General features: G+C 38.7%; 1 protein-coding gene across 8 annotated transcripts in view; it reads right to left on the reverse strand.

Annotated features, from left to right (window-relative positions):
- Positions 1–27,556, reverse strand: part of NFIA (nuclear factor I A) — a 373,386-nt gene that overhangs the window by 167,373 nt on the left and 178,457 nt on the right. For 7 of the 8 annotated variants that reach the window (XM_049618572.1, XM_049618571.1, XM_049618569.1 and 4 more), the window contains exon 3: positions 12,428–12,493. In XM_049618572.1, the coding sequence (XP_049474529.1) occupies positions 12,428–12,493 (66 nt within the window). Of the gene's footprint in view, positions 1–1,046; positions 10,399–12,427; positions 12,494–27,556 lie in introns of those variants that run through there. The other variant, XM_049618573.1, reaches the window with a different exon arrangement.

Genomic DNA, 27,556 nt, shown 5'->3' on the forward strand with positions numbered 1-27,556 from the left:
ATGAAGCAGCACTTCCCCTGACACTCACTCGCTGTTGACCATGTACTTGTGCCTCAACATCCCTGAACCTTATTTTTCTTGTCCTCTCTTAGATTTATTATGCCAAGATAAGAGAACATACTCAAACGGTTTAAAGTTTCTAGTACACAATATTATTCAACCACGGTTGATTTTCTTGTCTCTCCTATCGATCACAGAAAGAATCCATACAGAGAGAGATCTAAGCCCAGAACGCAAATATTCTACACAGTCATGTATGATTAGGCTACCCAAACTTTGTTTGGATCTTGTACTCCAAAAGTATGTTTTCCTGATCAATGTATGTAGAAAAGTGCTGTCTCAGGCTCCTCCTGTGAGCTGCCTTTAGCCCTGACCCTCACTATCCATTCTGCTCAGGGAGAACTGAATTTGACAATATCCACTGTAAAAATGAATGGAGGAATATAGTACAGAGACGACGGGCAGCCTGTGGGCAAAACTAGTGTTCACTGACTCTTACTGGCACCTGCTTTTCTCTTCTTCCCTCTCCTTCTGTAAGAGAAACTTAAAGGCTACTATTCAACCACTGGTCTCTCACTGAGACTTCTGTATCTTTTCTTCACTAAGGACACCTTATAATATTTTCCTGTCATGGAGCCTGTTCCTCAAAGTATTTAATTTGCCATCTTTATTAAATAATGGGTAATTCATCTGTTCCCCACCTTTTATCAAGTGAATCTAAATTACAAATCTCTGTAAGATAACCAGTGTGTTCACAGAGTCAAAAGCAAAAATCTTTAGCCCACGTAGCTTTTTCGGGGAGGGGGGGATGCATAATTTCTTTTAATATTTTTCTTTTGCCCCTTCAGCGACCAGTTGGCAACCACTGGTCAAAAGAATGTGTTAGTGTGTGCTGAGTTTTACTTATATGTATTTCATGACATCAATTTGCAAATCCAGTAGAACTCAAAGGACATGCATATTCTGAACACTGCCACTTTTAGAACTGGCTGATGCTCTGACAACAAGGTACCTCATTGTCTCCCTCTCTGTCATTAAGGATCTTTCTTATAGTCCAAAGCTGCAAGAATGCATTTAATGGAAAAGCTTTCAGTTTGGGCAGCATTTGCAATTTTAAAAGAAGATAAACCTCTCTATGGAGTTAACATGATCTGTGAATGTGGGACATGCTAGGAATCAGATATCCTAATGAACTTGGTCTTCCTCACTTGAAATGGAGAATTAACCGATTCTTTTAAATAATTCAGAAATCTAAAATCAAAGGGATGAGGGTGCAAGTTTCGACTGTACTGCACAAAAAATGGGGAATGGCAATAAACATTTTATATTTTCAATAAATACATTCCAACACCTTGTATCATTGAAATACTTTCAAATTTATTGCAAATTATAATTGTTTTATGCTATTCAACAAACATAATGGCATCTGTTATAAATACCTTACAACTCATCCCATTCTATACTTTCCATCTCCAGCAGAAAAATCAAGTGAAAATTGAGTCCATTGTTTAAAACCATCCATTAAAGGGGTGCCTGGGTGGCTCAGTCAGTTAAGCTCAGCTCATGATCTCGCAGCCCGTGGGTTTGAGCCCTGCGTAGAGCTCTGTGCTGACAGCTCAGAGCCTGGAGCCTGCTTCGGATTCTGTGTCTCTGTCTCTCTCTGACCCTCCCCCACTTGTGCTCTGTCTCTCTGTCTCTCAAAAATAAATAAACATTAAAAAATTAAACCATCTATTAACGAATCAAATACTCATAACACTTGAGATTGTAGGGGAAAAGTAAAGAATGTTAGTAAGAAAAATAAGAACGTAATTTTGCTCTCCAAATATCTAAAGCAAGAAAAAAATGTATTCTGGATTGCCACCTGGCATATAGCTCACGTCCATGAGGCAATGAGGTGGATGAAAGAGAAGGCGGGCTACACTTTATTGAGTATCTACTATGGACCGTTACAAGTTCTGGGTACTTTACATGTGCATACATACATTCATACATATAATCTGCACAGAAACAGTCCTGTTAGTTCTGAGGACATAATTAAACCTGTGGGAGCCTCAGCAAGGCTGAGGCAGATACCTGGGAGGATGAGATAAGGAATAAAGGAAGAGATGACAATCCCAGATGAGAGAAAAACATGAGGAAGGAAAAGGAACTAACATTGTTTAAGCTCAAAACAAAACAGCGACCAAAACACACTTCCTGGGAAGGTGATGACATCCCACCTTACAAATGAGGAAACACAAGTCCAAGAGTTCAAAGTGCTCGCCCAAATTTACATAATCAATAAGTTATGGAACTGGAGGTTGTTACCATTCTTTCTATAATACAGCGTAATGGATACGCAAGTAGACTCTGGAGTTAAAATAAACCTAAATACACTTTCCACCTTCTTGACTGTGGGCAAACTATTTAAATTCTTTGTGTCTTAGTTTCCTCATATGTAAAATGGGCACACCAATGCTACCTCTCTCTGTAGGGTGGCTAATTACGATTAAATACGAATAACAGAACTCCTAGCATAACATTTTGCCATGGTGGCCATAAAAATGAGCCATCAGATCACTTGCTGCAAGGAGCCTAATGGCCTGATAACTCCAGCTACCACCCCTCTGTTCAAAAGTCACCGTTCCTCCAGGCTCCCAGACAATGACTAAGGGGGAGAATACCCCATTTCTATGGGACACAGAACTCTTCTAACAAGTAACTTTGGTTCAAAGACTCTCCATTGGCCTATATAAAACTTTCTTAGAAGCTTACTGCTATGTGAGATTCTTCCCATTCAATCCTCCTCCCTTCCCCATCTCCTTTCACAGTTATCAGGTCAGTAGAGTGGTCTAAAAGCTGTCCCAGCTGACTTTTGCTCTCTCTCCTTATATTTCATAGGCTTTACCCCCAATAAATCCCTGCACATATAATTCCATCAGGGCACAGTCTTCTTGGAAGACCACCAGGCAGAAAGTAACAAAACACCACACAGAAAGTCCACAATGAATGTAAGCTATTATCATGATTATCACCCAAACCATTCTTTTTATCATTTTCTGCCTCTAAAGCCCAGCAGAGTTTAACCGTAACTTTCCAAACTGTCTTCCCTGAATCTGTGAACGTTATTCTTTTTTTTTTTTTTTTTAATGGGAGGGTTCAAAGATCACACTGCGTTTTGGTAACATATTCTGATAAGTTTTGTCATACCTCCTCAATTACAAATGAAAACATATATATTTTGTTTCCCACACAGCACACAAAAAATATGGCACCTTCTATTTTCAAGTCTATTTGAAATGCCTTTTCTCTACTTCATCTTTGAATGTGGAATTTCCCAGTGCTTTACTATTTGACTGATTTTCTACTTTCATCATCTTTCAGGAAGCAAATCATCTGCTGGTAACTAAATCTTGTAACAGAGTATATACTTCCTTCGTACTTGCTCTGAAGAAGTGACTCACATACTGTCCAATGGCTTACTCAATTGATATCCCACTAATTAAACTTACAAATTTACTTGCATAGATTCAATGGCTCTCAATTCTTATACTGTACCTATTGACTGTGCCTTACAAGAGGCTTATTGTTCCAAGATAACTACTGGACTAGGTACCAGCAGATGCAGGAGGAATGGAATTTAAGCAGTCAACTCATTAGAACTTTGTGGTACTCTTCCCAGGGTTCATTTTTCAGTGAGTTAAATTCCCGTGGTTTGACCTTTTGTGATCAGTGAAGTCATCACAGACTAATCAAACCTTTTCACATGTTGCTGTCACTACTGCCCATGGGACCGTGGGGAGAATTAGGACTGGTTGCCAGATAAAATATAGGAGTTAATTTAGATAAACAGAGATTTTTTTTTTGTATAAGTATATCCCATGTAATACTACAAAATTATTCACTGTTTACATGAAGTTCAAATTTAACTTGGTGTCTTCTATTTTTATTGCTAAATCTGGTAACTATTAGGGAGAAAAATGAAGCTTCAGGATAAATGTACTTGAGACCTGGGGGCTTATGATCTAAATGGTGTCAGGAGATAAGGGATAAGTTGGAAGCCACAGATTTAGATTTCCATTAAATGAAAAAGGAATTGTTTGCATGAGTGGGTAGTATGTGAAGTCAAGTATCCCATGTAAGTAACTCAGCTTTTAGTATTACATGCATAAAGAAAAAACCTTTGGGGATACTAAAGGATGTTGCCATGGTAGATGAGAGAGTGTCTCTCTTTGGCAATGTTACAAATCAGGCCTTTGTCTACAGCTCCATACTAGACTCTATGCTTGCTCTGCCCACCACTAAACATTAAGTATCTAACCTATCATAGGGGCTCAAGATACAGTTCTTATATCAAGAAATAAATGGATTTGGTATGTGCATTCCTCTGTGGGGCATATCATAGCTTATTGAGGATTTGCCAAGTCCTCTCCTTGGCCTAGAAGGTCCGATACAATTTGGTTTCCTGCTACTCCCATCTCCAAATGCTCTCTCCTTCATTCATGTCCCTCAAGCCACACTGACCCCTTATTGTATCCCCAGCATCCCTCAAAGCCTCCACATTTACTGTTTTCTCTTCCTAGAATCAAAGTCCCTAATGTCTGCATAGCTCTCTTCTTTGCCTTCTTTAGGTCTGAGCTCAAATGTCAACAGATTAGAAAAGCCTTCCCTGACCACACTATGTAAAATAGCACCCATATTCCCCACTGTTTATCCCCTTATTGGGCCTTATTTCCCTTCATAATATTTAATACCACTGGGCACATTACATATATACTGGTTTATCATCTGTCTCCTCCCACCAAAAGATAAAGCTTTGTCTGTTTTGCTCATGGCAGTGCCTGGTTCTTAAGATGCACTAGATAAAAGTTTGTTGAATGAATGGATGAATTAAGTCCTTCTGCCCTTACTAGACTATCAAGTCCTCAAGAACAGGATGTCTGATCCATTGTTGTATTCCCTCAGTGGACCCAGTCCATAGTCCAAACAGACCCAGCAGAGTCTTAATAACTCTCTGTTGAATCATTTATGAGAAGACTGAGGCACAAAGTCTTTAAGTGACCTGGACAACTGATTTCCCTTTAGCAGATGCTCAGTGTCAGGCTTGTAATGGCCAACTCTCCTTTGCTAATCTGACCTATTCAGCAGCTGTGATTTGGCTTCTCCTTCCTCCTCTCTTGAGTTTACAAATGCTGCTTGCTGAGAAGCTCTCTGGTTGCAAAATACCTACAGAGATCTAAGAAAACACAGACTCTCCTTCATGGAGAGACTGTTGGAAGCCTATTCCTACTTTGCCACAACATCCTTTACACTTCTGTCTTGGGATGTTCACCATACGATGCCTGCAGATAAGGCATATGAGACTTCCTTGTTCCCTCTAGGTTCAAATCAACCAAGTACAGAAGTTAACAACAGAGATGGGGCAGAGTAATCTGCAGTAAATATTACCCCTTCCCCCACCTCTGAGATATCCCAGTAGATTTCCTTAACGACAAGCTAATGCCAAGGGAACAGAGTTGCCTGGAGCTGAGTAAATCCTAAAGAAGAGAAAAAGAACGAGGAAGCTGTAGGGAGAAAAGGTGCCAAAAATCCTTGTGGCCACATGAATTTTTGTAGCAGACAACTAATCAATCTGGATTAGTGACTCCAAATCCCCAAATAAATTATTTATATTACAGTCAGTTTTCTAATATTATCCACAAATGGATAATTCCTTCCAAAAAATAATATACAGGCTTTAAGTCAACAAATTCACACTCAAGTGTCAAATCAGACCCTATTATTTGTGGCAAGGAAAAGCTCATACGCTATTCCTGACCCACACCAGTCTCCCTGATATTTCCCTGTGCTGATTTTTAACTCACGGGGAGGTATGCGAAAGTGACCATTAAAAGTACACTGTAGGTCCTTCTAAAGTCCTTCTTTGTCAAAGGGTCCTACCAGAGTTGTTCAGGCTTACATCACAGGGAAAACAGAACAATAGCAGATGGGAGCTGCAGACACACTCCAGGTGTACCTTCTACCACACTGTGATTTGATGACGGCTCCTCATTTGGTCGCTTCTCTGAGCCCAATTCAAATACTACATGAATTGTATTGCTTCCTATTTCTGGAGTCAAGATCTATGGACAGAGGGACACCATCCCATATAAATTATAAATCAACACTTAAAAATGCTTTTCTACTTAAAATGTTACATCCACTAGGCACTCAAATGACTGTCTCTCCCGGGACAAGAGTTACAGGCACAAATAAATTCGAGGACCAGAAAGAAACCCCTTTACTTCTTCTTTCCTCTGTTAACTATTTGTGCGTGAGGGACTGGGGGGGGGGGGGGCGCGTGGAGGAGGGAAGATGTCAGAACTAGACCACCCATCCAGTCCATTTTAGAATTTAGACGTCAGGGAACGTGGCTCTAAAACACTCCCTATTTTGGCTCCTAGCCAACCACTTAAAGTCTATTCAGCTAGCTATCCTCTGTATGTAGACAATAAAATAGCCATAACGTGTGAGGTAAAACTACTTCTTTAGAACGACTACAAATCTCCTCTCTGTTTTCCCGTTGAAAGAGCTCCTTTACTGCACTGGGTCCTGTGGTCAACTCAGCATCCTCTCTATACTGCGGGATGCACGCGGGGGAAACCCTGCGGCCTCACCTGGTGCCTCATCTTTCAAGAGGCAAGATCCAAGAATTTCCTTTGTCTGGAGGCATTTCTAAAGAGCCTCTGCAAACAATGATGAGTCACATCTGCTAACAATATTTAAGAGAGCACAATTCACCTGGGCTCGGACTGATTTTTCAGATCAAACCAAGTTCTGGTTCTCTGGGCTCTTAAAGAAGAGAGACCAGCTCCAGCATATTGCCGAAAACCCATCAGTCAGAATTTAATTACACAGATCTGGAAACCAGAAGGCATTTAGGTTTTAATGTCTCCCTAAGTTGGGACCTTTACATATTTTCGAATATTGATCATTACTGTTATCGCTGCTATTCTGGTGGTCACTCTACTGTGTCTGTCCCTGCAGCATTTTCTTTCTTTTCTTTTTTTTTTTTTTGAAAGAACACTGCAGAGAATAACTGCTGCTAGGTAATTGTAAAGGAAACTCATGCAAATTATGAAATATTGATAAATTGTATTTACAAGTCAATGGTGCTAGAATGCTCCTGCTTTCCCAGTAAAGTGCAAATTATAAGGCTGCATTGCCTCCAAAACTCCTAAAATGACCCAACTTAAATGACACATGAATCAAAACAGTTCCTAAAACGAGCAGTCCATCCAGCAGTAAGCAAGAGACAATTCTTAGAGTTTGGAATTATGAATTTTATTGTGACTTTCCGCGATGCATTAATATTGTAATATGACACTGCAATATATCTACTACATATTTGAAGAGGTGTGAAAAAAATTAAGTATTGGGCCTACAATTTTTTAAGAGAATGCCCTCAGATAAAAGGATGTTTGTCCACAAGAGAAACAGAAATTCACAGTTCTCTTATCTCACCCCCCAAATTACAAAGTGGATCCTATACATAAATCTTCAGTCAGGGAGTCGGTGGCTCTGGAAGCTCTTTCCAAACTATTGAAACCTTCAAAATTCTCACAGAAATGAGTTAATGGATAACTAGTGAGATATGGCTGGAGGATAGTCCTTGCTCATCGAGAAACATTCAGAATAATATCTAGTGTAGCGATACAAGGCAGAAATGACACAAATGAAGGTGGTGACCATGAAAGCCACACTCGACCAATTCTCCCGGGGTTATTTTCAAATTGGCAGGTAGAGCTGGAAATTTTCAAAATCTGGGGCAAGCATCATGATTAATGGCTTTCCACTGATTGCAAAGGCCCATCTGAGGGTTTATGCCACCAACATATGTGCGACTACCAGATAAATGAGGAAGAACAAACATGATTAAGCCTAAAGGAAATAATCCAAATACCAACTCCACTTTCCTGTTATAAATATCACATTTTAAAAACCACTAAAATGAGGTTATTAATAGTAGTCTGTGCAGGTGATGAGAGAGAGTAAAGAGGGGAAAAAACATGAGAACACAGCTTTTCTTTTTCTGGCAAGGGAACCCCACATTTTCTTTTTTTAGTTAAGGGTGTTTTCACAGAGAGTCTCAGCGGGGAGGGTGCTCTCAGAGTGCCAAGGCTGAACTATGCTATTCCCTCAGACATGGACTCAGTGTGGCCCCACAGAAGCGTGACTTGAATTAAGTAGGAGGGTTATTACGTGAGCTCTTTCCTCATTAAGGACCGACGTGATGCACCACAGAATGCAAGAGGACTGTTCACAGGTCCTGTAAATATCGAGCAGTCATCTCAAATATTCTGTCCCATAAATATTTTAAACAGTAGCCAAAGTACCTCATGGGAGTTCACGAACAAAGGTGGTTTGAGTAGATGCTCTAAGTCAAAGTCCAACAATTAAGGCTTATAACCTTCAGGTTCTCTTGAAAAGCCAGAAAGGGGGTTTCAGTAATATGTGAAAGAATTAAATGTGTAATTCCAGTCTGAGCTGAGAACTTTGTCAGAATTCATTCCCTGTGGTAAGCAAGCATAAGTTAACATGATAGTGTTGCATATCTTTGCTCACACCTGTTCCTGTGAGTGGGGCAGAGGTGATCTGCTATGGACATTAGTATAGCTTCTGGCTTTGGCCTTCCTAGCACTATCAGCCATGTCTGTGCATGTATGTCCATGTGTCTGTGTACAACCTTCCTCCACACCCAAATTAGATTTTTGGTATCTCCAGTTGTTGGGTTTGTTTGTTTTTGATATTTGTTTCCTTAAAAACCTCTTGGTAAAATCAACAGTGAGCAGACACTCACAAAATATTTGGGGATAATGAGACCATACTCACCTATTTATTAATTCTATTCATGAAGCAAATAAATACCAGGTACCCGCTAAGTTCAATGCTGTGCAAGATTGTTTTAAAAGGAATTTGCCATGAACCCGACCCTTAATCAGCTTAGAGTTTTTAATAAGACAGAGTCTATTTGGTTTGTGCCAAGGAAAAAAACTCGGCTAAAATTAAACCCATCTAGGTGGGGTCCCTTCTTTCCAGAATCACCTTTTCTTGCAGTGCTCATTCGGAACGTTCTAGCAACTCTGAATCACTTTTGTGGTAGTCGACTCCTTGGAGGTGAAGAAATGTGAGGATTAGTCCACATAATAAAACAGATGTGGCACTGTGGGAATTACGGACAGATTTAAGGAGATGTATGTCTGACGTTCCAGAACAGAGTAGGTACCTACAAAGGATGTCTCTAAAAGTCTTGGTTTATTTCTGACACTACCCCTCTTCCATTCCAAATCTCTGAGCTTCTGGTCTCTCCGATATGTATGCTCTATACAGATACGAGCTTTAACCAAAAGTAGTAATAGCTACTTTTCTTTGAGTCTTTACTGTGAACCCAGCATGATGCTATTTCATGTACATATTCTTATTTTAATACAAAGTATGTTGTTTTAGTACTCTTACTTTACTGATAAGAAGACGGATATTGGGGCAATAGTTTATTCAAAGTCACCTAGCCATGATTTCATCTGAATTCGGGTGTGTCGGACTCTAGAGGGAGAGTTTTTAATCATTATATATTATACCAACTTTGAGTTTCGGAGATTCTGATATTTTATCTCTGGGCTTCAAATAATTCCTTCAAAATTCCCATCTAATACTCTAATTGGACAAAGATTTGTTTTCTTTTACAGTTGAGTCTTAAGGGAGTACAAGAAAAGAAAGCAAAAATTCCACAGGAAAAACCAGACTAGTTGGACAGGGAAGAAACAGCTGCATCCACTTTAGGTAAAGTTACATGGCCTAGTTTATGGTTTTGGATGAAACGGCATGTTACCATTTGTCTATTCATTCTCCATGGTTTACTAGGAAAATACCATTCGTTTCCCATTACCTTTCTCCTCAAGAGCTAGGATAAAAAGAATATTATTTCCCCTCGCATATATACATAAAGAAGGAGTAATGTGTTCCCGCTTTATTTGAAGACGAGAGTCTGTCCCTTGTTCACCCACCAAGATTCTCAAAGTGCTTAGAATTTGGTTGATACATTTATGAGAGCTGCCTTTTTAAAAACAAAAATGAAACAAATGAAAACCTTTCAGGAACTTGTCATCCATAGCCTAGGTAATGAAAAAGAAATATCGCTCTTGGTCAAAGCAACACTAGAAAGTTCTCTAATGCATGTAAATACCTGGTCCTCAACTCTTCATTTATTTTCCTCTAGGGATTATGTGTCTTTAGAAAAGAGGTAAAATCACATTTCCTCCAATAACTTCATCTGAGATTGACAAAAGGCAGGTAGAGGATACTGAGTAGGCTGATTTTCCTCTAGGCTAAGCTTCAGTCGAGTTCTCTAAGACAAAGCAGCTTCGACTTTTTTCTTTGCTATGAATAGAAATTTGAAACATAGGAACTTATTACTTTCTCTTCTAGATACCAATGCTTTCTTTGAACTTAGATACGATCCTCCCGAAATAGTATTGTGGATCCTTGAAGTAGCACCAAGCAATTTGGGGTTAAAAGTGAACTTGGCTAATAGCTCTGTGCCTTCGGCCGAAAAATCCAGGCTCAATCCTGGTTGCTTTTTGGAATGGGAAGCGCACAATATCAGTATTGCAGGCAGCTCCAGAAAGGCATTGCCAGCCTCTCGTGCTCTCAATTTATATTTGCATGTGAACAGCTTGTCGGCCATTTTATGAAGACAGATGAATCGCAGGCCTGCTAGTGGGGCGGCCAGACCTACATACACCAACCACAGACCCGTACGGCCCACAAATTTTTAAAAAATGAAATGAGAATAAAGTGAATATCTCAGGCAGATTATACAGAAATATAATCTATGAGAAATGAAACGTTCAAGGTATCACCTACAAGTCCAGTGGAAATAAATGATGACGCTAATGTCACCTTAAAATGTCAACAAAAAATAAGATAGAGATATTTATGATACTAAAAACAAGACTTCAGGGGTCCCTCTTTTTTTTTTTTTATGCTTGCTATGAAAAGACAACTTTGATAAGAAAAATACCACTAAAACACCAGAATGAGAAGGGAAAATAAATAGTCAGATAGTCCATATTTAAGGCTAGAATCCATCAATGATATAAGGAATTTACCACACGTGTGAAATGAAACAAATCCTATAAAATTAGTGAGAGGATATCTAATGTGGTAAAAATCCTCCACTGCATAATACTGACAGAATTCAGTCTACCTGTCTGTTCCAAAAGATCAGATGGAGATCAACAGGGAAAAATGTACAGAACAACAAAAGGGAGACCAGAGGAATGAGCTCATTCTAAGTAGATGAAAAATAAGTACGGTAAAGATGATAATGACAAGAAAAATAATGAGTAATATTGAAGAGCCAACAATTTTTAGTAAATTATATGAATATGTATGTCTCGTTTAGTTCTTCACCAGGTAGGCTATTATTATCTATTTTTACCATACTATTTTCAAGATGAGGGAAAAGTATACACCCTGAGAGGTTACATAACCTGTTCAATATTACACAAGTAAGAAACAGAAGAGGCAGAATTTGAACACAGGTCTGATGCCACAGCCCGAGCTTTTAAGCCCAGTGCCATAAGCCCTTCACAGACCCCTCAAGGTCAAGCCTCCCCATTACAGCCTTTAGTATTATCACTGAGGAAGAGCACTTTGGAGTTGTAGGAGATGGTATCTGTAAAAGTACGTAGTACAGCATTTCCTATATGATAGGCACTGCCGGTTCACTTCTCAGCTTTTATTGAAACCGATGGTTTTACTCAATCTTAAATTCCAACCTATGACCATCTGTTTTGTACTTGGAGCACATACCACAAATTTAGTATTTTACCGGACACAATCACATTTGTATAGAATGTGTGTGCATTCTATGTTAATCAGGTTTCTGCAACAGAAAATTTATAGAATTCTGCAATTTAGGAATTTAATGCTGCCATGTACTGTTTTATTTCAGACAAGTTAAAGTGGAAAATCCTTCAAAGGCAGAGATCGTTTTCTGAAAGCACTTAGGAAAGGGCTGAGCTCTGAAAAGGCTACAAAAATATTTGTTGGTCAATGACTTATATCACCAGGGAAGAAGATCGCGGGGCATCTGCCACCTCAGAAGGAACTAAAATGAAACCAACAGACTGTGGCTCCTCACTTGTGCTGTAGAAGATTCTGATTTGGTAAAGCAACCCCACCTTTCACAGTCCGGTTCTCACGAGAACCCTGACGGTGCTTGGGAGCAGGGTGGAGGAGGGCTTGGGGCTGCCAGAATGATCCAGAGAACTCCCTGACTCCTCAGAGTTGTTCCTACTGTGAGCTGCCCATCAGGCACACCCCAAATCCTTGTACTCGGTTGGCTCTTGGCTACTGTTGGACTCTGAAAACAGCAGCAGCTAGAGTCCCCAACTACACTTACCGTTTTCTGGCTGGTCCTTAATGTCAGCGTCACTTGGCTGGCTGGGACTTTCAGATTGACTTGAATCTGAAAAACATAAAAAATACAGCCAAAAATTACAGGGTCTGTGAGGGAAAAGTGGATCAGAAGTGCCAGACTTTCTCAAAAAGTTCAGCATGTAAAGTCGGAATGAGAACGTTATAGAAATGGTAAGATGAATGAAAACAAAAGGTGGGGGCAGGGGGAGAAAGGGAAAAGAAGGCAGCAACAGCAGCAGCCCGTGCCTTTAGAGAGGACGCTCCATTCTGGGTACGCCTCCAGCGGCGTTTGGCTTGCGCCAGATCATAACTTGAAACTCCTCAGAAACCATCCTCTTACAGAGAAGCCATTTCCAAACTGCTCTTCTCCATTATTTATACACTAGAGTCTGATAAAGACTTCATCCTTCATTACACACATCTGAAGCTTGATTCAGAACATAATAAAGTGTCAAAACATATTTTGAAGCTGGTATATAAAAGCAACCCAAACAACAGTAACAAGTTCTGTTGATATTTAGCTCTGTATTCTAGCAACAGACTATGCAGACTAACACCATTAAATACAAGAGTCCTAATATTCTAGCGCATTTACTTGAAATCGCAGGATAACTCAAAGGCATCTTTCCTGAATGCTACACGTTTCCTCCTCTGCTTTGTAAGTATCATTTTCCTCTCATACCAATGCCTTCAGGAGCTCCTAAGAGGGCTTGTTAGTAAAAACAGGTTCTTGCACACCTTCACTGAATTCCATTTATTTTTTACTTAAAAAATACAATTATTTTCCAAACGAAATAATTCAGTTAATTTCTAAATGGGATAATTTTTTAAAATAACATTTAATTTTTAAAAAAGATAAAATTCAGTTAGAGCAAAGGAATTTCATAGAATCAGAAGTAAACATACTTAGACATTTCTTGGAGAGAGGAGACAAAAATCAGGCAAAATATTTCCAGGGTAAACTTTTGTAATGTGAAACATATTCTGAGACTTGAAACGGTATATAACATGATCTAAAAACAAACAACCCCCCCCCCTTTTTTAAAGAAAAACCTCTCTATCTATGGAAAATTTGGCTACTAACTTTACCTGGGCTTCACAGGGTTAGAATTGGCTGTCTAAAGTTTGACCACATTTCAGCAAGAAGTTCAGTGCAAGATCAAAAGGTCATGACACTTAACTATGATTAAACTGAAAATACCACTTCTATTTCAACAGCGTTGAAAGCATTAGTATTCTCTTTCTTGGAGATACTGCAAAAAAGAAGTAGCATTCCTAGTTATCCTAGGCCAAGAAATGCTAATTTATTACTTTAGAAAGGCTCTCTGCTTTTAAGCAAATGAGGATTTTAATTACAGGGAAGTACTATAAGGAAAATGTCTACCTTTAGGTTTCCAGATGATCTTAACCTGGTGACTAGAGCAAAAATCCTATGTTGATCCAAAGGTGCAAATAAAAAAAGATGTGAGTTTTTATTTAAGTCTGGCCAAGTGATTGCTTTCATCACTTTGTAACAATTGTCATGGTGAACACACACACAAAAAAGCATGACAGGTCAAAAAGGCTTCAGATATCCCAGAGAATGATCACCCAAGTTAAGTATGGAGACTGCACTGAAAATTGGGAATGCAAATTTATGTTGGACCGTATATGAAATTTTAACTCCATAAATTACTATTACTTTTACAGCAAACAATTAAAAAATATGGCATGACTACCTTCTCTTTTTCTAAAGAAAGATCCTACAATTTTGCCATTAAAAATTACAAATTAAATATTCTGAGAAGTATTTCAACATGTTTTAGGAGAAAGGCATACTTTGATTATTTTTGTCCTAGAAAATTTCAAATCATTAATATCCATAATTAAATTAAAAAAAAAAACTTAAATTTTGTTTTAGGGAAAGCTGAAATTCTTCTTGATCATATCCCAGAAAGGATCCATAAAATTCTGCCAAACAGAACATTTATGTTGCAGTAATACTAGCAAATCTAACTTTCCATATGACAGCTTAGCCCAACGACATTCTTCTAGGTGTATCTTTACAATGAATCACCTCGTGAACAAACAGAGAAACATGTTTCATCTCAATTAATTTAAATATGCAAGAGCCAATTACTTCTCTGATACTTACCCACTATTATTAAGACAAGGAGGATAAAGAGATCAAAAAGATGTTTTTTAATAATAGAGAAGTGGACTTCTTTGTTCTCTTTTTTTTTACATTTGGTTCACCATCCTATCTTTATAGAAACATAACATGATTAGAGAAAACATGGACGCCAACAGAAGGTGGCTGTAGGTCTGTTCAAAGAAAGTTTAAAATTTCAGGCCCCAGAAAAAGGAGCAAATAAACAGCAAATGACCGAGAGGCAAGAAAAGACTGAGAGTTGGTCGGAAAGGGGCCGAAGCGCTCTTGTGAAAGCTCAGATACATACACTGGAGGAGGCATCTAGCCAAACTGAAAACGGAATTTAATTTCTCCAGTTTTATTCGAAAGCTGGAGACACTGTTATCCACCGAGGACAGCACACTAAAGCACAGCATCCTGGTAAGGGATAGGCAGAGCCAAAGATCTACAAGGAAATGTAAATGATCTAAAAATTTCTGTAATTATTTCCTACTACAGGCTGTTTCATGCCGTTTCTTTTTTGAACCAACAAGGAACAAAACTACCCAGTCCCGGGGCTATTCTATGCGGAGGATGCATGGACACTTTCCCTGGTATTGCAAAAGGTCACCGATGCTGCTAGGTATGGAGCCAACCAGGTGACCAAAATTACAAATTAATTTCTACCCGTGCATAATTGATATAAATGAAAGATTTCTCTTGTAAGCATTTACATTAAAACACTCTCATGAAGGTTAACAATTAATTTCTCTTTTATACTTGGTAGGGACCTGTCAGAAGCCTAGGTTAGCTTTATAGCTTATTTTTTTGGACAATTCAAGTGAGAAGTTGACCAAGTGAGGTCAGTTGATTCCCACCTCCAGAAATAATTGGAGGCCCCAGAAAACAGATACAACAGCATGGAATTGGATGCCCTATCTCATAGCTTCTATCATATATCTGGCAGTGACTTCCTCTGGTTCTCTGGTTGAAAGCCAGAAGATCTGTATATTACAATGAAGAGAATATTATTTAAAGTATGTTTAAATGATGGAGTTGGAAATGCTATTGTAAGGAAGTACATTAGGGTCATCAATTTTTTTCCCATCTAGAGACTTGCTTTTTGTTTAAGGAATCTCAGACTTCAACCTAACCTTGAAAAGCAATGTTTCTTCTGGTTTTTAAAAAATTTATGAGAAACTTAAACCTAAAATAGACAGGGTTTGCATATAGGAGGCTGGGTTGAGACCTCTTAATTGAACTGGTAGCCATCTATCTATGCATTTTTATGGCGCCTACAGCTATATTGCTGGAGTGCTCAGACAAAGATATTTCACTATCAATATAATCACTGGGGAAAGGAATAAAATAAGTCCTAATGCCTACATATTAGTCTCTGCTTCCATAAGCTTGTGCAATGCAAGAACAGAAGCCATGTACTGGATTTGCTACTTATCCGCTTATTCAGCTGCCCCAACCTCAGTTCTGCTCCCCCTCAGCATGGACTTCCAGAGAACATTCCTTTTGGAAAGGGGAAGAATGACAAAAGCATGTCAGTATGGTAAAACTGGGCAGGAAAAAAGAAATATAGATCTCACTTCTGTGTAGTTTATGTTCTTTAGGCACGGAGCAGAGGTGGGATGTTGCTAAATCTTCCCTGTGCTCGACTTAGCATCCAACTTTCTCTTCTCCGCTCCTTTCACTGTACATACATCTCTTATGGTAAGCTTTATACTATGTTATACTAAGGTGATCTTAAATGATCTCCTATGAGAATTTGGGTTCCCTAAGAAAAGAGTTCCTTTCTGGGGCACCTGGGTGGCTCAGTCGGTTGAGTGTCTGACTTCAGCTCAGGTCATGACCTTGTGGTTCGTGAGTTCAAGCCCCACATCGGGCTCACTGCTGTCAGCCTGTCAGTGCAGAGCCTGCTTGGGATCCTCTGTCCCCCTCTCTCTGCCCCTCCCCTGTTTGCGCTTTCCCAAAAATAAATATTAAAAAAAAAAGAAAAAAAAGAGTTCCTTTCTTATTCTTGTCTTATCCCCAGTACCTTCCAAGGGTGCCTGGCCTGCCCAAGGATTCACTAACTGCTGAAATAAAGAGATGAATTTTGAATAAGATAAACTTGTCGTTCAGCTTTCTAACACTGGGATGCTGCCAACAACTGAAAAACATACTAAATTCACACCTAAAAGGAGACTGGGACTCTCATAAAATGAGGAAGGAGGGCAGAAAAGGACTTTACTTCTGCTTGACGTTCCCCTTCGTTGGACCTGGCAAAAGAGAGACAGGCACTTCCCTCTGGTTCGGGGGTGGGAAATCTTGCCCAGTGTTTAGAAGTTGCAGACAATCACCTCCTATGATCCCCTGGCCAACACTGCACGAAAGGCTTCTCGGAATAACAAGAGGGGAGGACAGTGTCTGACACCTAGGAGGCCTCCCAGAAATGTGTACAGTCTGAAACGATGGACGACACAGGACCTTTTCACACATGCAAAGAATATAAAGCTAAGAGAAATCTGCCTATTTCTAACACCTGAAGAGTATACCAACATCCCAGGGACTGCTGTGAACAGTTGATAAAGGAAGAACAGACCTGCGGTGGTGAAGAACCCTTCCCACCCTGAAACAAACCAATATAATTCCTATCCAGTTCACATGATATCAACAAAAGTCGATGGACCATGAGAGTAGAATTCTGTTTCTAGAATTTAGAAAATTCTAGAAAAATAGAAAAATAATTTAGCCTAAGTTTCAACCTCCTGACCTGCTTTGGCTAAAAATGAAGTTTGAAAAGCCTCTGTTAAACTTCTGTGTCCACTTCTAAATCTCCTAAATTTAAAGGTGAAATGAAGAAGCCAGAAGGCATCGAGGAACATAAATGAGTTAGCCAAATGAAAGAAATAAAGTGAAAATTCCACCTAACAGAGTTTGGAGTTGTGATGTGTAAAGAAAAGGCAAAGACAGGAATGAGTACTTTGCGGCAAATAAATGAAGAGTTAGGAGCATTTCAAGAAGACAAGAAAATAAGGAAAGGGGGTGATTATACTCTAAATATAATTAACAGTTACATTCCACAACTGTAGCCCTTAAAGATATTTAAAAAATTAGGTTAAGTTTTATTTCTTATGGTTCAGGAAGACAGAGTTCTTTGCAAAAGAGTCAGGCCAAAGGACACCAAGATTCATTTTTCTACATCCATGATGTTATAACAGAAAAATAATTCTCCTTCTGATTGCTACTTTGTTTAGAATCGCTCTACTGTGACCATCCGGTATCATAACATGTTATGATAGTAAAGAAATCTGGAAAGTCAAATGGCTATGATAGTCACATTTGTTTGTTAGTCATATTATAGTTACAGTTATGAAAGAAATACAACTTTATAATATTTAAGACGATTGTCTTTTCTTTTTTTCCAGTATCACCTTAAAAGACTCAGGTGTAAGGAAATATTTGACCTTAAAGACTCAGGTATAAGGAAATATTTGAAAAACATTTATTTGAGAATGTAGAATGTCAGTGTATAGGTGCACATATGTAGATACAATTTGTAGCTTACATGTGAACACTGATGAATACAGTACCATCAGCTAAATCTAACATTATCCATCATGGTCTGGAGAAGAGCAAACAGAAATTTATAATACCATCATTCAGTCTGGGGCCTCTAAATATATTCAATTATTATTAGCTTTCCAGAGAATGGCAAAAATCCTTTAAGCTCTGTGAATAACCAAACCAAAATTTAATGTCAATTGTTGTCCACAATTGTGACCCACTTAATGAAACATTAACATACAATAACTTAGTTTTTAACACAGATAAATCATGAAGTGAGTCACACCGTGAAAGTTTTCTTAGCTTTAAGAATGGAAACATTCCCCGGTCCTTTAAGTGGGAAGTCTTATCTTTATTGTATTTAAAATACAAACTTGGATCTCCATAACTTTCCCAGGAAGCTAGAAAGGAGTGTTCGTATGGATATGTGCATGTGCCTGATAACCACAGCAATCGAAGTACGCAAAGTTCTTCAGCAGAAGGGAGATGGGGAGATGTAGCAGAGGAAAAACAACTCGTTCCAAAAGAACTAGGCTAGGGTGCTCACGTGGGTCTTCTCCTCTAATCCAGACTCAGGCGGAGGGGGCAGGCTGTGTTCAGGCGGCAGTGACTTGGAAGGGCTCCCCCAGACCACCCTGGGAGCTGCCAGCTGCTCAGGACATCCACCTCTTAGACCTTCCCCTGGATAGCAGTTTTAGGGCATACTTAAGAGTGTTACACAATCTAGGTTACTACCATTTCTTTTCCTTGAAACTTTTCTTTTTTAATGCCTTTCTGAAGGAGAATTTGTGAAATATTAAGTTTGCAGGAATTCGAGTTTTTGGCATTAGTACTGGTATTCAGAGCCCATCTGTTTGGTCGGGACTGTGTATGATGATGAGGCCGTTAGGATGAAGGGTTAGTCAACTGTCTTATCACCTACTCATAAATGTGTTATTTTTCTATGTGCACAAGGAGGTTGCGGAATGATACCGTTTTAACACATTGAGAAAAAAATAAAATGGCGTAACTATTGTGTTATGACAGTGAGGGGGAATCATTTCTAAGCTTTAAAAATTACAAATTCAGTCACTCTGAAAGTAACGACAAAATGACTCAATCCTAAACCTTCAATCTTTGCATGAGGCTGATTTCAAGTAATGATCAGCGTTTTCAATGAAGTTATAAATGAAGTCGATGGCAAGAATAGGATTCTGAAAGATATGCAAGCACGATGCTAAATTTGTAATTTCTTACATTTTCTTCGATGAGGGTCTGTGACTAAAATAAGCTATAGTATTTAGATCATCATTTTGAGTTTTGTTTTTCCCATAACAGGAAATGTGATGGTAACCTGTTGATCAATTCAGAGCTCCAAAGTTATTGTGTCAACCTGTTCACCTACCCACTCATGTGTAAACAAAGGCCTGCTTAAAAAGCCCTCGCATCCCTTTTTAGTCACTTTTGTCACAAACAAAATTGATTATAACAGTAAGTTGTTGGAGTTCTTAAACAGAAGAATATATACTTGAAGGTTACTCATATAGTCACCTACACCACTTAAAACAGAAAAGTTCCCTGTGTACTTTCATGTTATAAAAACAAACATGTCAGATGAAAATGAGGCATAATTGAGTTATAGTCTATATGCATTATTTTCCTGTATCTGACTATCTATAAAGAAATTTATTACAATGACAAAATGCCCTCTGTCAAGGAAAACCAGGCTATTTAAGTTTAGGATATACACTAAATATTAGCTTTTCTTGCATTCATATTTCACTACCAAAAGGAGTACGGAATGATAGACCAAAAAAATGGCGTCTTACAAAATCTCAGCTACACAATTTAACTGCTCTGGATCTCAGTTTCTTCATCTGTCAAATGGGGACACTAACTGCCATTTTACCTAACTTAACAGGATTGTTGCAGAGATCAAATAAAAAAAATACAAGAAAACCTGGTTTTAAAACTATAAGGTCCTCTCCTCCCCCAAATGTACATTTACCACGACAATATAAATCTTCCCATCGATATGAGTTTTTGTTTCTTTTTAAAAATCAATCCCAACCCATGCATGATGTGATTCTGGTATAAAACATCAGCACGACAGACCTGGTTTTAAAGAAAAGGTTCTTAATTCCCATATACTGGGAAAGAGATTATCTCTGCTAATGGAAATGTAAATCTCAGCTTGCCGTTGTTTATTCCAGACAGACATTTGTGTGTTAAGTCTGTTTATCAGGCAACACTTTGTCTAAGCCAGGAAGTAGTCAGTCTTTGTAACAAGATGTATGCAAATGAATTTCCCATGAGTCTCTGCAGCAAACTGTAGCAAGAAAAAAAAAAATTCCTTGTTACTTTACCAGCAAGAAGCTACCTCAAAAGTAGACTAGAGACAGAACTATGAGCTAGACTATGCTGATTAGTTTAAATGAGTCCTAAACATGTGCTCACAGTCTGTTGCTCTTTATTCTAAGCAGACTTGGTGTATTACATCTGTTTATCAGACAACACTCTGTCTGGGTATTCGGGCTTTGTAACCTGTGTGAAAATGAATGGTGACTGTAATCCCATGAAATAACCTGTCTGAGGCAAAACTCCAAACCTCCCATCACTTTAAGAATCCCCACCAACAGAAGCTCCCATGAGACCTTTGAAACCTTACAAAAATTCCCTGAGCTCTAACTTTTTATCCACCTTCTATCTTAAATAACTTTTCTACATTCTTTCGCTCTCCTGAGGGCATGACAGACTCAGGATAGAATGGTCAATTTTTATCATGCAACATGGACTGATTAAAAAAAAAACACAAACTGCTAATATGCCCTACCTAATGATCAAAAAAAACCCCAGATTTTTAAAAAAGAAAATACTTTTCTAGCATAATAAAAACGAATTTATTCTTTAATCCTATTATTATTTACCCTGGGATCTTTTCTTTTTTTTTTTTTTAATCCTAATATAACCAACTTAAAAAAAAAATCTATACATGAAGCATTGAACAGTGTATACATGAAGCATTGAACAGTGTATTTCTTTTCTTTTTGTTTTTCTTGTTGGTTTTCTTCAGGGTTTGAAAACCTTACCAAAGGAATCGAATTGGTCTAGCTTGTCTTCCTAGACAAAATAAACACTTTAGGACTCGACTTGTTTGTATTCTCCTCAGTGGTGCTGTATGCATCAGCAGCTAAAAACAAAGAAACTTTTTAGCTGTTCAGACAAAATGCAGAAGCTTCCCAAACAAGGAGGCAAGGGAGGGGGCATGGTTGGAGGGGAGGGTGGGGGTGAAGTGTGCAGAAAGTCTGACAGTCCATTCAGTACAGGGATGATGGCTATAATGCATCCAGGGGCCCCTTGCTAATTAAATATGCATTGGCACAGTTCTGATCAATGCAAGCCATGGATCAGGTGACACACCTGCAAAATCTGGAGTCCAGAGCTCCCAGGAAAAGGGAAAATAGTCTTGTCTCCTTATCTTTGTTTTCAAAGGCTCTCAATTTCTGTGCTTAGATATCTAATTTAATTCTCTCACCCCTCAGCAAACTGGATTAGGGAAGTCAATACTGCCTTTGTGCATCGACAGGAAAACACAGCTTTCCTTTTATTCAATTTAGCTATGACCTTTAGACAAAGATAATGACAACTGTCTAAAAGTAAGGTTAAGGCCTCACGAAGAAGACCCCCAGAGCTCAGGCCCCCACGGAATTTGGGATGACAAGGTGGTGGGGTGTGTTGTGATCTTTTCCTGCTTGGAAAGGCAAAAGGGAGGAAAGGGGAATAAGAGTGGGTTGTGGGGGGAGGCGAGGGATGAGGTGCACATAGAAAAACTCAAGGGGAAGAGATTTAAGTCCACTGACTGTACAACTGAACTCTCAATCAGATGACTGGACCCTGTCACATCCGTACCAGAAAGTACTTCTGTGAACAACATGAGTCAGAATGGCATAGTAACAATTTGCCTAAAAAAAAAAATGCAGACACCTTTATGAGAGGGTTAAAGTTTCTGTGGTTGGGTAAATCAGTAAGTTTTGGGGGGGGGGGGTCTTTTGTTTCTTTTTGGTCTTTCCCCTGAAGCATTTGAGAAAACAGGACTGTCTATCAGTGTGTGTGGAGTTCCACTACTGGTGAGAGATAGAACTAGAGATTTTGGACAAGCCTGGGATTCTGCAGTGTTAGCAATGTTCACACCACTACTCCTAATCAAAGGGGAAAATGATACTGGGACATTCTCCTGAAGAGTACTGCTTCCTTTTAGTTCCTTGTCATTGGGCCTACTATTCCATTCATTAATTCATTGCATTCATTAATCCATCTACGGCCTGCCTTTCACCTTGTCTACCAAGAGACACAAAATGAAATATAAAATTATTGTTTATTTTTGAGAGAGAGAGAGAGAGAGAGAGAGCAGGGGCAAATGGGGGAGGAGCAGAGAGAGAGGGAGACACAGAATCCAAAGCAGGCTCCAGGCTCTGAGCTCTCAGCACAGAGCCCGATTCGAACTCATGAATGGTGAGATCATGATCTCAGCTGAAGTCTGATGCTTAACCGACTGAGCCACCCAGGTGCCCCAAGAGACACAAAATTTTCTCTGTTCTCAAGGAGTGCTCAGTCTATCTGGGTAATAATAATACAATCAAGATTCTCTGGCATCTCCTCTTGATTAAGTCCTGTCTCCTGATGAAATCAATGTACAGCAACATGTTATTGTGCACATTGTAATTGCTTTTATTCTCTTACTGTTAGCAGGAATCAGTACCACTAAAGGTAGCCTTGTAATAAAATTTACAGGATCCTGGTTACTAACTAACTATTGGTGGTAATGGTTGGGATTTGCTTTTCTAGTGAGATACAGGAAGTTTCGGCAGAGTCCTTTTAAAAGAAATAGGGAGCTATTATTATATAATTATCATTGTTGGGCATGGTGTAAAATACCAAAATAGTTTTTTAAAGTAAGATTTTCCCTGTAGAAACAATTTCATAGATAGTACCGAATGCTATTCCTAATCAGGCCTGGTGTCCTCCCTTTTAACAGAAACAACAGCTCTAACAGAGGCAACTGTGGTACAAGTGAAAGACAGAAAGGTTTTAGCAAGCCTGGGTCTGAGTCCTTTCTCCGCAATCGGGCAAGTCTCGTTGCTTCTCTTCATCTTTTGAGTGCCTGAGTTTCAAGACAAGAAGAACTAAATGGCATTATTTACAATGCCTTGTGAATTATAAGAGTGATAATTCTCTAACTGCACACTGCACAGAAGCAGGTTTTCTAAAGTATATAAACTGGTGAAAAAATCACATTGACTACCCACTTTTATTTCCTGCCTCATTATTTTATTGCCAGATAGCACAGTATCTAGAGCATACAGGTACTAATAAATGTTTATTGAAATGGAACTGAAATCAGAAGGTAAAAAAAAATAGCTCTTTTAGGGCCATGAAATAAACCAGGGCTTATCTTAGGCGATGTCAACAGATGTTTTTAGATGGATTTTCTGGCTCTGGGGACCCTACAGGAGTCAGAAGGCCTGCTTTCTGGACCAGAATGAGGGGGTGTAAAGGATCCTGTAAAGATTCTTTGCAGCCCTAGAATTCTAATTTGAAATAGATCATAAGCAATTCAGTTATTGGTCTTCTGGCTGCATATAAGCCTGGGACCCCTATTTTATCAAAAGGGTCTGGGTAATATTTTTTTTTTATTTACTGCTGATCATATTAAGCACAATTAGAAATAACATGAGTGTACTAATCATTGTAAGTCAAAGACTGTCTCTTCTTTATAAATGACCACAAATCGCTCGCTAAGAGTCACAAATGTTTATCTTCATTGACTTGGCCAACTCGGATCACAGAATAAGCAATGTTTTCTCTTTATATCTTTTTTTTTTCTTTATATCTTAACCCACTATGTCATCCAGACCACCAGAAAATGTTGTGTGTTAGGAGGTACTGAATAAGGTATCCTTAAAGCATTTCATCTAGGTCCTAAGTCCTAGGATTTAAAACCATACCTGTTAAAAAATATATACTTCCATACACACACACACACACACACACACACACACACAATACACAGTAATCTTTAAAATAATGTGCTTTCAATTCTCACATTGATAATAACTTTTCCCTAATAACTTGGTTTCTGGGCCTATAACAAACATGCATGAATATAGGGAGTTATCATTTGTCCAACCAAAAGATGGTTCTCCAACCTCCCATAGTATCATAATAAAGCTCAAGTGATACCTGATTCTGTACAAATTCACCCAAGCCTTTTGCAAACAGAAATAATCATACATGTTTTCTGTCTATGTCTTTATGATAGATAAAATGACTTAAATGTACTGAATCATTTCACTTTCAGGAGTTTCCATTTGGATCCTATCATGGCTTTCTCCTTGACATATGCAGTGCTAAGTTATTTAAAATTAATTGCAGTACAATATTTTAAAATTTCTTCACATGGTGCTAATCTCAAGTGCTTTGGATGTTTGAACCACACTTGGAAGCCATCAAGTTCTGTGTATCTTTCAGGGAGCAGTTGAACATGCTAGAAAGATTAGTCAGTGAACTTTAATCTATAACCAAAACTATACTGAATTATAAAATTTCAAAAATGTGTGACTTGATACAAATGATAAACTGCAAATATTCTACGTAACAAGAAAAAAAAAACTAGGCAATTAAAACATATGAATCCACTTGCGTGGCTCTGACATCTGGAAAAGCTTTCAGGAATCCAACGCTGATGGTGGGGTCCTACCTACTTAAACACAGTTAGGTACCAGTTGAGCTCATGTGTTCTCAATTTCATGTAAAGTTCATTTATCTGCAGTTTTGTTTTCATTTTAGGACACAATCTACATTCTTTTCTGTAGTGATGCATAGTGATGCTGACATGAGGGATAAGAACTATCCATTTCAGTAACTCAGTATGGATGAATAATTTGCTTAGTAATAATCCTAAAATTAAATTGTCTTCCATACAATGCCTACTAATAGTTTGGGTCAGATTTTCCAAATGAACTCTCTTCAGGATGTGCTATGAAAATAAGAGTTTCTTGTCACCTGGATTTATTTTGATTTAAAAAAATCCTGTGTTCTGGGAAGACTTATATAGGTGCTATTTCAAGAGCTACTCCTCATCAAAAATTCTAAGTGGGTGATTGGAACTTGGCTCTGATTTCTTGTTCAAATATCATCACCACGCTAAGCAATAGCTAATAATCATTCTTAGAGGGAAGATACTTATTTCAGTCCATCAAACATTTTTTGATCACCTACTGCGTGCAAAAGCACTGTGGGCTTTTATTCAGTCCCGAGGTAGCTCATAATGTTGACAAAGAATTCCACTCATTCAACCCTATGCCATTTAGAAAAGTGTTCAGGGGCACCTGGGTGGCTCAGTCCCTCAAGAGTTCGACTTCGGCTCAGGTCATGATCTCACGGTTCATGAGTTCGAGCCCTGCATCGGGCTCTGTGCTGACAGCTCAGAGCCTGGAACCTGCTTCAGATTCTGGGTCTCGCTCTCTCTCTGCCCCTCCCTTGCTCTTGCTCTGCCTCTGTCTCTCAAAAATAAATAAACGTTAAAAAAAAAGTGTATGCTACTTGTTTTTTTAAAAGTAGCCACTTCTCCCATCTCTACTGGTGATAGTAACAGTATTTCCAAGTTAGAGCCCTTTCCAAAGTTTATCAGGGGAAAATGGGGGAGGTAAATATTTCTCTAGGTAAGAAATGGCTTATCTGTTTGTTTTATAGTCAATAAAAATGAAAAACCTCTGGGATGTGCGGTTCTTCCTATTTTTTAGCCATGATGGAAGCCCATGTATAAGCAAAAGCTTATATGGAAGGGCAACAACCAGCGTATACAACAAAAGTTAGCTACCTTCCCATCATGCCTCCATTTGCACATATTCTCACCTCTACACCCTTGCCCTGCTGGGCTTCATGAGGCAACATTTAAACCCCTACAGCATTGACTTCAGTATCACCTCCATCTTTTCAGATTTACAATCTTTAAGATTAAAGATTGCAAAGAATAAAGAGTGGCTGGATCATTGTTTGGTCGGAGCCTATGAATGTCCTCTCTAAACTCTGTCTTGGTTTATTTTGGGGTCACTACAAAAGAAGAGAAAAACAAATAGTAAGTGGGAAAAACAAAGAAAAAGAAGAAACAGTAAAAAGAAAAAAGGAAAGAAAAAAAGAAGCAGTAACAAAAGAAAGTGGTATCGTTCGAACAGGGGTCGGAAAAGCAATTCTTCCAACGGGATGGGAAGTTTTATTTGCAATAGATATGGGCGAAGTTATGAGTAAAAATCAGTTTATGCAGTGACGAAGGGTTAACTAGCACCCCGCACAGGGTCTCTGAACTGCCAGCTTAGTACTGGGCAATGGATGCAGTAGAATCAGCAGCCCCTTAACATGGGAAGGATAGAAGGGACGGGATGAGCACTTTCTTTGCTTTTCTTTGATTCTGGCCATCATCTCCAAAAACAGCACATGATTTCCTAAGACTTTTCCATTTAGTAACTTGAAGACAATTCTCTCTTGTTAACATGTCACCCAAAATGATTTCAAAAATATCACCGAGCTGATTTCCATTTCCCACTTTTAGTTTCTACTGTAACAACTAACCTAACGATTTAATGATTTCCTTTTTCCCTCTAAGTGGAAATCCTGTAGAAAGAGTCTGGAGTCTGGAGTCTCAGTCACCGAAGCCATACGCGTCTTTACCGTACAAAACTGCCTCACATCTACACCACTGTAGTCGCATATTCTGCCAACTGGTCTTAAAATCAGAGAGCACTCTGTTTTAATACTGCCACCGTGGTATTGTAAGGCCATGCATAGACTTCACGGGGGAAGCCTTGAAACAAACGTATCTGGAAGGAATTTCATTTTAAAAAACAGACAAAAAGAAAATTCGAAATTAACAGAGAGTAACATCTCACCAGTAGTAGATAGGGAAATGAATTATTCAAAACGATACAAACAGTGATGTCATAATGAACAGAGGCAGGCCCTCAGGAACCTTAGTGAGAAAAGCTGGTATTTACCCAGTAATTGGGAGCAAAACCAAACAAGATAAAAAAGATTTCCCCATAAAGAAAATCTTACACACTGCTTTTCAGGACCCCATCAAAACTCATTTTGTGGCACCCTCAAAGCACAAACTTTTGATTTCCATAAGGAGAGAAAGTATGGACAACAAGACTCCCAGAGAAGAGACTCATGCAGAACATCAAATGTTACTCAACATTTTCAAGTAACCATGATATGTCAAACAGGCCACATGATGCAAGTACATTTAAATATAAGTTTCTATTTCTGCTTAAAAATAAAAAAGATCAGAAGTCTGAATCTGGAAAAGCAAAATCTCTTGCAGGTTTAGAAAAAGCATATACAAAACCTGGCAAAAGAAAACAGTGTTCACTGCCACCATCTGCTTTCTGGCACACTGAAGGAACTTTT

The sequence above is a fragment of the Panthera uncia genome (assembly GCF_023721935.1).
Source record: "Panthera uncia isolate 11264 chromosome C1 unlocalized genomic scaffold, Puncia_PCG_1.0 HiC_scaffold_4, whole genome shotgun sequence".
NCBI classification, from domain to species: Eukaryota; Metazoa; Chordata; class Mammalia; order Carnivora; family Felidae; genus Panthera; species Panthera uncia.